Source organism: Asparagus officinalis, chromosome 1 (genome assembly GCF_001876935.1).
Source record: "Asparagus officinalis chromosome 1, Aspof.V1, whole genome shotgun sequence".
NCBI classification, from domain to species: Eukaryota; Viridiplantae; Streptophyta; class Magnoliopsida; order Asparagales; family Asparagaceae; genus Asparagus; species Asparagus officinalis.
Window position 1 is genome coordinate 29,964,225 of NC_033794.1, and position 11,504 is coordinate 29,975,728.

At 36.5% G+C, this 11,504-nt stretch overlaps 1 protein-coding gene across 1 annotated transcript; it reads right to left on the reverse strand.

Moving 5' to 3' along the window:
• Window positions 2,370-4,681, reverse strand: LOC109822218 (protein POLLENLESS 3-LIKE 2). The gene is made up of 4 exons (XM_020388389.1): window positions 4,399-4,681; window positions 4,099-4,311; window positions 3,619-3,774; window positions 2,370-3,534 (listed from the first exon to the last, which is right to left on the reverse strand). The coding sequence occupies exons 1-4, from the start codon at window positions 4,573-4,575 to the stop codon at window positions 2,695-2,697; spliced, it is 1,386 nt and encodes a 461-aa protein (XP_020243978.1). The 5' UTR covers window positions 4,576-4,681; the 3' UTR covers window positions 2,370-2,694.

The following is an 11,504-nucleotide window of genomic DNA, read 5'->3' on the forward strand; positions in this document are numbered from 1 at the left end:
CAACCTTACCGTTGCGCCAAGGCTCATGCTCATGAGGGGTTATCAGCTATCTGATAATCATCCAAAAGTTGAGCGGAGTTTTCTGACATTTTAGCTGTTTTTAAATCTATAGTCTGAAGCTTTGACCATTCTATGATTATTTTTTTGGGTTCAACAAAAATTTGGTTGCATAGCTAATAGCAATTTTTTTTTAACTGGGACTTCACCACAGGTCCCTGACCAGACCTGAAAATATTGTTAGTCCTATATTCCTATTGCAGGAATACCCTCATAATGAAGGATTACATGGGGGGATGTTACGACCTTACCCCAAACCTTTTTTTTAGTATGAATACTCTACCCAAGTGAGCCCAGTTAGCATCTCACATGATGGTAGTTGCTGCAAATCATAGATATATGCAAGTAGTTACTTTCAGATACTTATCATACACATGCTGTGTGTGCACACATGCACACACAAACATGTGTTGTATCATGCCCATTAGATTGAATCGTATATTAGAACCCCAAATTTTTTTTTGTGTTTTTGTATTAGACCTCCAACTCTTCAAATATCTAAATTAGACACCCAAATCTCTTAAGTTGTTTTAAAGAACACCCTCATTAGATTTAACTGTAGTCATTTAGAAACTTATTGTTATCATTAGTATAATTTTTTCTTTGGACTGTAATGTCCTTGATGAAGAAAAGATAGGTTGGGGTTGGGAAAATTAAAAGAAAACATAGACTGGGAAAGACGAGGGACGAGAGAGAGATTGGGAATGGCAAATGGTGAAATAGCGGAGTAAAACCTAACTGATAAGGGCATTAATATAATAAAAAAGATTTTGGGGGTCTATTATATAATTAAAAAAGTCTTTTTCAGTCTAATAGCAATATAAAAAAGATTTTGAGGGATACACAAATAAAAAGGATTTGGGGCTCTATTATACAATTAAAAAGATTTGGGGGTCTAATATGATAAAAACCATTTGAATTGTTTTCTCTGTTAAGAATGTATGAAACACAGTTATTCAGGAGTTAATAACTGTAATTGAAACAAAAAAAAAAGAGGATTTAATAACTGCAACTTAACAGGAAGAATACAAATGACAAATGACAATTTGGGAGAAAAGAATTCACATTTTTGTAACTTAATAGTAATATATACTATGTCACCTCAACATAAACACTTGTTCTATGCGATATATTTGTTTTCTAGTGATGTATTATGCAGTCCACATCAAAGAAAAGGATTGAAATTTTCCATTGTGGGTGTTGGTAATGTATTCATCTGCGTAATATACAAATTTTAATCTCAGTTGCAATTTCAGCTATATAGATTTGATCTGAAAATAGAAGCTAGGTGAATGCCAGAAATCACTTTTTTGTATAAATATTTTGCTTGAGAAGGTTCATCCCAAGTTGACATTCAACATAGAATTAGACTTATTATATATGGCAGTTACTCAATGTCTAATCTCATCATTTCCCCTATTCAGGAAATTTTGGGTTATGTCATTATCAGCCTAGCAGACGTCATTAACAACAAACGGATCAACGAGAAGTATCACCTTATCGATTCAAGAAATGGTCGAATTCAGATTGAAATGCAGTGGAGGCCTTCTTAAAATCATGAAGTACAGCAAACTATAAGGATGAATTATTATGTCATACAAAATGATAAGCAGTATAGCAAGATGAGTGATGGGCTACTACTTCCAGACAAAGGAATGGAGGGGGAGACAAAGGAATGGAGGGGGTTCTTTCTCTCTTTCTTTTTTTATTTATTTATTTTTGTCTTGTTGTATGTTGTGCATTATGTGATATTTTCAAAATGTACTCATGTAGAGAAGAGATCTCAGTGTAAAGTTGTTGGTTGTTGATATACTCAATTTTATTCTGTACAATCTATGATCGCGTTCCTAATAAGCATAATTACTCTAATTTCTCTACATGCTGAAATATATGTGGGTATGTTAATTTTACAAAACATTGTCAACTTTTTGTGATAATTTTTTTGCAACTTCATATTTTTGTGGTATTGATCTTGCAACTTCGTATCTTTTCGTTCCAGGCTTTCGTATATTTTCGTTCCAGGCTTTTAAAATTTGTTTTCTGCTTCCCTGTGACTTGTTTGTAATCATGTTGCAAAAAATCATGTTTGGGAGACTTGTGATTAACAAACAATGTTTTCATCTTAGAATACAAGTGTACTCGAAGGAGGTCAAATCAGACTTTATCACATTATCTCATAAAATAGCAGTAAATTATTCAATTCAACTTATTGGCTAGAATGGTGGTCTACGAATGTCCATCAGGTTATTTAAGACACGTCAAATTAAAATTCAAATCAATAGAAGAACATAAATTAGGGGGAAAACACCAAGTGAAATATGAGAAAGTGAATTAATTTAATAACATTATTAGCAGTTGTGTTAACAAATCCCATACTCTGTGGCTTGTTCAGTCAGAGAGCTCTCTCCCCTCTACAAATACCATCATCCCTCTCCCCTCTACAAATTAAATTAACAAAACAAAATACCATCGTACCCCTCTCTCCTCCCTTAAGAATAATCACTTAAAATAAATAAAAGAAAACAAGGAGAAAAAGTTCATCTCCTTCCTTCTTCTTCTTCTCCTCCTACTTCTATTACTACTAACCCAACAACTCAAACTGAAAAAAGTCATAATAACAACCACCACCATTCATCATCAGACCAAGATCTTTGCCTTCGGAGAATTGTTCATTGCAAGAGTAATAATGTCCTTTGCCTTTGGAGAGTTATTCATTGCAAGAGTGATGTCCTCAAAAACCCTCAGCCTCTTCCCTATTTGCCCTCCATCCATTACCAAACTCTGATCCCTCCTCCTATCGAAGCTCTCATCTTCAAGAACCGGCGCCAAGACCGCTGCCATTATTGCCTCGTCGAAAGCGTTAGTATCGGGCAACTCGGGCCATTTCTCCCTTCCTTCCTCAAATGAAAGAGATCTCCTCTTGTTCACAACAATCTCCCCTTGTTTGCTCCATTTCTCTGCAAAAATATTCCCCGATCTTGTCCTCTTCAAGTTCCCCATTGGATCATTACAATCCTTCAGCATTCTTGAAGAATAGAATGGAGGTGCATCAATGTTGAGAGAATTGCTCCTACCGATACCAACAACGTTCTCATTAGCAAACTTATCATTTTCAGCGTTTCGATTCATAGGGAATTCAGTACAAGGCTGAGGCTTCCATATCAATGAAGAACCAATGAATGCATCAAAGAGCCAGCTCTGATTGTTTCCTAAAACCTTGGACTCAAGATCTCTGAGCATCTCTTGGGCTCTCTCGTAAGCTTTGAGGTGAGAATCTGTGCCTCTGAGCCCATTGATGCTAGCTGATTTCACTTGTCTGAGGGTCTCTTTGGCTTCATTGATTCTCCCTTGTTTCATCAAACAAATTCCCAGATTGCACATCTTGTTGTTGTCTGGTCCTATGATGAGAGCTCTTCTGTAAGCCTCCTCTGCTTCTTTGTAATTCTCTTTTTGCATTAAAGCCCAGCCCAAATTCCCCTGGAATCAAAATGTTTGTTAAAAAAAAATCAGAAATGGGGACTAATGGGTTATGGAAAAATTAAAAAACGTTTAGAGTTTTACAAGTAATCTTGTTGCTTCTTGTTCCACCGAGACTTGAAACTTTTTCCCTTGAGACCTAGCGGTCTTGGTTCTCTTCCCATTGAAAGCAAGGCCTTGTTGAATCAACTGCAATTTACGCCTCAATAGTCCTATTTGATCATCCAACCTCCCACATCTCTGTTTCACATTATTCATTAGAAACTGTTAGAATATTAAATACAACAAGTAACCTGTACTTTGATGCGGTGGAAAGCACATTTGGCGTAGCATCGGGATCAAATTGTACCGGTCATGAATTTAAAGCGGGTTTTTTAAAAAAAGTATTAGACTACAAAATTATAGTTCACTCTCACCATAACTTCGGAGTTTTGATCTAGTCGAATAAACCTTTTGCCACATTTAAAACTCGGAAGTTACAGTGAGGGCTATGGATTATAACTTTAAATTCTAACAAAAACATTGAGTTTGACGAAGAGAAAAGAAGAAGAAGAAGAAAGAAACCTTGTAGAGATCTAGAAGAATGTTGTCTAATGATTCTTGTGCTTGATCGGTACATCGATGTCTCAAGGATTTGATAGCTTCAATGGCTTCTTCAGCTCTATTCTGTTGCTTCATAACAATGGCCATGTCTTTGAGAGCACTGTCAACTCTGTCTCCAGCATTGATTGCGGCCCAAAACAGAGCAATTGCTCTCTCTGGATCCTTATCAACCAACTGACAGATGACCAACGTCACAAAATTGCTACAGGGGAAAAAAAATAAAGAAAAAGACCTTGGAAAACCCCAGAAAAAAAAGATCACCTGAACTCTTTTTGCCCTGACATAGGGGGTGTCACCAACGGGGACTTTGAAGGCCACATGAAAGGATTCAGACGATGATCGAGGCATTGGCATTGGTTTGATTGGAGAGCAAGGGGCAGATTTTGATGGCCTGATTGAAGTTGGAGCATTGATGCTCCAAAGATCTTGATGCAACATTTTGTTATATGACTTAGGAACTAATTAAACTGAGTTTTGGGCTCTCTGATCTGAAGGAGAATTAGAGAGAGGAGATGGAGAAGCGAGAGGAGAATGAGAGAAGGAGATGGAGGGGACTTTGGCGTGTTTTTGTTTTGGAAAAAAGTGACCGTTGGAAGAGTAGCCGTTTAAAAAAGTAGCCGTTGGGAATTTTTTGATTGATTTATGTCTTTCTCGATTTTTATTCCGGGCAGTTTTGTTCCCTAAATTGTTTTTGGGGCCACGCACGTGACCACTGGTGAGAGACTATATGTAATCCCCCCCCACCCCACCCCACCCAACCAATGCAAAAAAAGAACGAAATTCATGTGCAAATTTGAAAGGCAATGAAAACGGCTAAATACCCATATTGGTATTTTAATTCAACCCCATTTGTCAAGAAGGTATTTTAAATAAAAAAATCAGCGTTAAGGCATTTTAATTGATTAAAATTACCAATTAGGTCATTTTTCTCGTCGGCGACCACTTTTCCGACGAGAACTCGTCACGTGCGTGGCACGTGATGACTTAATTTGTATAAATACCCATATTGGTATTTTAATTCAACCCCATTTGCCAAGAAAGTATTTTAAATAAAAAATCGGCATTAAAACATTTTAATTGATTAAAATTATCAATTAGGTTTTTTTCTCGTCGGCGACCACTTTTCCGGTGAGAACTCGTCACGTGTGTGGCACGTGATGACTTAATCTGTGTTTTAGCTGATGATGTGGCTCGGTTTGCTGATGTGGCTCGGTTTTAGCTGCTGATGTGGCTTAATCACAATTTAAGTCCAAAACGAACCAACCTGAACCCTAAAAATTTCAAAACAAAGATCAAACTTCCACGCATTCACTCCAGATCTCAGATCCAACTCAATTATCTTACCTTTACCGCTAACAGAAGCAGCCAAAAACCCCCGATTCCAGGAACTTCTAGAAGAAAACGCCATGGGAATTCGGAGAGAAGAGAGTGAGAAGACGAAGATCACTGCAGACTAGATTGCCGCCGGCGCGGCCATGGATCGATGCAAGAGAAAGAGGTTCTATTTATACGGTAATTTCTCCACTAATTTTTCGCTAATTTTTTTTACCAATTTTAGAAATGGGGGATTTTAAAATGCATCGACTCTTATTCTTCCTGCCACTACCACGTCAGAAAACCGGTTGAATTAAAATGCACGTGACCAGTTCTCGCCGGAAAAGTGGTCGCCGACGAGCAAAAAGACCTAATTGGTAATTTTAATCAATTAAAATGCCTTAACGCCAATTTTTTATTTAAAATACCTTCTTGCCAAATTGAGTTGAATTAAAATACCAATATGGATATTTATACAGATTAAGTCATCACGTGTCACGCACGTGACGAGTTCTCACCGGAAAAGTGGTCGCCGACGAGAAAAAGGACCTAATTGGTAATTTTAATCAATTAAAATGCCTTAACGCCGATTTTTTTATTTAAAATACCTTCTTGGCAAATAAGGTTGAATTAAAATACCAATATGGGTATTTAGCCCAATGAAAACTATCAACTATGCGTCCCCTTCTCAAACCTACATTATATGTTCCTTTTAATGAACTAATTAATATAACGTTAGGTAAAATAATCAGGCTATTTTAGAATAGACCCCTTTCGTATTGTCTAATTGCGGATAGATTCCCTACAATTTTATTTGGGAAGATAGAACATCTCCACTATTTGTCCAATAGATCTCTTGCTGAACTTTTTCGACTATTTAAAAGAGTCAAAAAAAGTTAGCAATTTTGTGGGCCGTAAAGAGTTTTAAACTCTTTTAAGAGTCAAAAAATATTCACCCTAAGAGTCTCTTAGAACAAATAGAACTTCAATGGGTCCATCTGTGATATGGGTCATTTGAAGACTATAATCATCTGCCTTGTTAATAAAATGCAAATATTATTGAACTTCATGTGTTAGCATGAAATTCTGTTTTGTCTTGTACCAACAACAACAACCAAACATTTATCCCAAATGTTTGGGGTCAGTTACATGAATCCTATTTTTCCATTCTATTCTGTTACGGGTCTTCCTCCGTTACGTTAGTCTTAATCATATTCTTCTTAATTGCTTCTGACCAAGTCATTCTAGGTCGACCTCTAGATCTCCTAGTCCCATTAACTCTAATATTATCATTTATCCTAACCAGTGCACTAAGGAGTCTCCTTTATATATGACCAAACCATTATAATCTATTCTCTCTCATTTTATCCTCAATAGACGCAACCTCTAATTTACTACAGATGCACTCATTTCTTATCATGTCTTTTAATGTATACCCATAAGACCATCACAACATTCTTATTTCTGTTACACTCATTTTTTGAACATGTTATTTTTTAATTGTCCAACATTCTGATCCATAAAGTATAATTGGTCTTATAACCGTCCTATAGAATTTTTACTTTAGTTTTATTAGTATTCTACGATCACATAAGACTCCCGAAGCACTCCTCCATTTCAACCATCCCGATTTAATTCGATGCACAACATCATCCTCTATCTCACCATCATGCCTAATGACGGATCCTAAATAGCGAAAATGATTAGTTTTAGGTATTTCATGGCCATCAATATGTACCATAGGCTCTCTTTCTTTCGTACTTTTACTAAAAATGCATTCCATATATTCCATTTTTGTTCTACTAATTCTAAAACATTTAGACTTAAGAGTTTGTCTTCATCTTTCTACTTTAAAAATAATACCTCTTTTAGTTTCACTAACTAATATTATATCATCAGTAAATAATATACACCATGAGATTTCATCCTAAATATGCTCAGTAAGTTGGTCCATAACTAATGCAAAGATATAAGGACTTAAAGCTGACCCTTGATGTAAACCTATGGTAATAGGAAATGGTTTAGTCTCTCCTTTATTAGTTGTTACTCTATCATGCATATCTTTAATTATATCAATATATATATATATATATATATATATATTAGATACATATTTCTTTTCTAACACCCACCACATTACCTCTATAGACACTCTGTCATAAACTTTTCTAAATCGATAAAAACCATATAGATATCCTTTCTCTTCTCTCAATATCTCTACTCTATCATAAACTTTTTCTAAATCGATAAAAACCATATAGAGATTCTTTCTCTTCTCTCTATATCTCTCCATCAATCATCTCAAAATATATATAGGTTCTATAGTTGATCTCCCGAGCATAAAACCAAATTGATTTTTGATATACATGTCTCTTTTCTTAACCTTTGCTCAATTACCATCTCCCAAGATTTCATAGTATGACTCATGAGTTTTATACCTTAATAATTTGAGCAACTTTGTATATCTTCTTTATTCTTATATATCGGTATCAAAATACTAATCCTCCACTCATCCGACATTCTCTTCATCTTGATAATCTTATTAAATAGTTTAATTAACCATTCTAAGCCTATATCTCCAAGACATTTCCAAACTTCAATAGGGATATCATCCGGTCCTACGGCTTATCTATTTTTTATTTTCTTTAGAGCATCTTTATAACCTTGCTAATCCTAATTTTACGATAATATATATAGTTCCTATCATTCACTATATGATCATAATATCTATTTTGCTCACTTGTTTGGTTATCATTAAACAATTGATAAAAGTAACCCCTCTACCTCTTTTTTATTTCCCTGTCGGTCACTAGAACTCTTTGATCCTCACTTTTAATACACCTAATATTACCTAAATCTCTACTCTTCCTTTCTCTAATCTTAGCAAGCTTATATATATCTTTCTCTCCCTCCTTAGATTCTAACTTCTTATAAAAAATTTCATAAGCTTTGTATTTTTTCTCACTAACTGATCTTTTTGCTTTCTTCTTTACTAGTTTATATTTTTCTAAGTTTTTCCTACTTCTACACTTTTGCCACTCTTTATATAAAGTTTTTGTCTTTCTAATAATCTTTTGCACACTCTCATTCTACGACCAACTCTCATTACCGTCTAATCTATAATCTTTAGATTCTCCAAGTATATCTTTGACCACTTTCCTAAGAGCATTTTCAACCATAAAACTCAAAATGGTGTAGTTTTTACACCAAGTTGATGTAGTTTTTACACTAAATCACTATTCCATCTCCAACCCATTACACCAAATGTTACACCAAAAAGAATATTCCTTTTATTATTCTTATCTTTTAATATTTTTTAAAATTTTAAATATTTAGCAAATTATATAATTATATAATTATATAATACATATAATTAATTATAATAATATATTTTATGAATAAAATAAAAATATAAAAATTAAATGCTAAATCAAATTAAAATATTACTTTCATAAATTCAACAAAAGATTACATTTAACATCACAAAAGAAAACATCACACTTGCAAGCAAAAAAAATAAAAATAAAAGGCATTACATTTATGTTTGGTTCAAAAGTTGCTGTTTTCATTGTTATTGAACTCATTATAACTTTGGTTGTTACAATAAACTCAAATAAAATAAAAAAGTTGATCTTTTTATAAGATCTCCTTACACAATAAAAATAAAAAGTTTACAACTTTATCAAACAAACACAGAGAGATCGTTTATCGGTCTTCTGCTTGTGCGGGATCTTTACCTGTGCTGGGGACATCGATATCCGTGGACCGCCTACGGATCAGATCCGGTTGTCGAAAAATTAACGGAGCTCCTACTTCACCAAGGAAGTATTCGTTTGAAGCTCTGAAATCGACCAAGCGAAATCAGTAGCTCTTCTCGAGATTAAGACCAAGCCTAATATCGAGGAACGGACGGACGAGGGGATACGGGTTCAGATCCTTCAAAAGCCTTCCTCTTTATGCTGAAGTTCGTCAGGATCTGACTTGCCTTCGCTGTAATTCCTTTGACTCCTCAATCCGACAGCACCTCACCCTCTTGATAATAATCCATCTCTATGAATTGAGCCCCTAGGCCTGTATTTATAGGCTTCGGTTGGGGGGTTTTCGGATAAGAATGATGGATTTGGCCATATCTTCAGTTAATAACGGCCTAACCACGTTTGTAGATGATATTTAGGCAGTTAGGAACCCCTGGAACAGATAAATCCTGAGAAAACTACTCAAAACTGTTAAAAACATGTCAGTGAGTCAAAACAGCACGACGGGCACTGCTGACCCACGGGGGGCGTGGGTCAGACTTGGCCGACCCGCGCGGGCGTGGGTCGGATTCGTCCGACCCGCGCGGGCACGTGTAGTTTGGCCTTTTGTTAAACTTTGTGTTTTCCGACTTTTCCGAAACTTGTATTTTCCACTGTTTTGCGTATTTGATCGTCTTGTTGACTTGTACGATTTACTAACTTGCTTCATGCACTCGTTAGCTTCTTTACGGTACTTGGAACTGACCGATAAGTGCGTCGGGCACTTTGGATCTGACCGACGAGCGCAAGTTGACTGACGAGTGTGTTCGGTCACTTGGAGTTGATCGAAGCGTGCGTGTTGATTGACGCGTGCGAGCTGATTAACGTGCGCGAGCTGACTGATGTGTGCACGTCGACTGATGTGCACGCGTTCATTGATGTGCACAGCGGCCAATTGGATAATCCTTCTTGACGCGTCCACTCTTCATTTCGAGCTGCATGCGGGATCTTGTAGGCAATTTTAGATGCCTACAGATACCCCCTCCAAAGTGTTTCAGCCTCGTTCTTTTATAGATGAGTCTAAAATGCTTTAGATGTGATAGACCCCCCCACCTTCAATCGGTGTTAAATGACCTATAATTGGCTTCAGTTCTTGACTTTCCACTTTTCAGTCTATTTAATATTTTGTCAAATAGCTAAAATTTTTCCGGTACTGCGTTTATCGTCTGACCGTTGTCAAAGTCTTGAATCAAAATTGATAAGTTGATTTTGGCTCGTGACATTGAGTTGACTTTGAACTAATTAGCTGCATCGCAACGCGTTGATCGATGTTGACCTTGGGCTACGCGTTGACCGGCGTTGACCTTAGGGTTTTGTATCGATCGACGTTAACATAGTTTATACTCGTACGTTTGCTGGAGTCTACACAGTTTAAGCTCTTAAGACGTTGGAGCGTGATGGTTCCAAATGTTGGGGCTACAGGACCAACTGTTAAAGCTGATTCATCTGCAGATATGGATCTCATCCCGAAGTCGTTGGATGCTCCAGTCATGAGACCAACTAATAAAGCTGATGCGTCAATGACTCGCATTTATAAATTTTTTGGCAAATTCTCAGCCATCAACGGGTTTGATGAGCCTTTACCGACTACCATTTGAGTCGGGCTAGTATGCAGATTGTTTAAATCCGTTCTGCACATAACGTTGTGCTAAAAGAGTTAACTCTTTTAGTGTCACGATATTAAATATGTAGACTTCGTCTTTCTCCTATGAAAAGACTAAATAGCAACGTGTATCAGACGTAGACTTAGGATTTTTGGCAAATCCTCAGCCTTTAACGGATTTGATGTGTCTTTACCGATTACCGTTTGAATCTGGCTTGCATGCGGATTGTTTAAGTCCGTTCCGCATGTGATGTTATGCTAAGAGAGTTAACTCTCTTAGTGTTACGATATTGAATACGTAGACTTTGTCCTTCTCACGGGAATAGACTACCCGGCAACACGTGTTAGGCGCTGACTTATCCCTACTTAGGCTTCGGGATAAAATTCCCCATGCATAAAAGACATGGACTTTTATTGCTACGATGCTGAATACGTAGACTCGGTCGTTTTCACGGGAACGAACCACCCAGCAGCGCAGGTTAAGCGCTGACTTATCCCTACTTAGGCTTCGGGATAAAATGCCCCAGACTTGGACTTTGGTATCTTCTTCAATCGGTGAAAGACTAAACCGGCAACGCGTGTTAGGCATTGACTTATCCCTGCTCAGGATTCATGATAATCACATTTTATTATAATTTTATACCCTCGTTATCTAT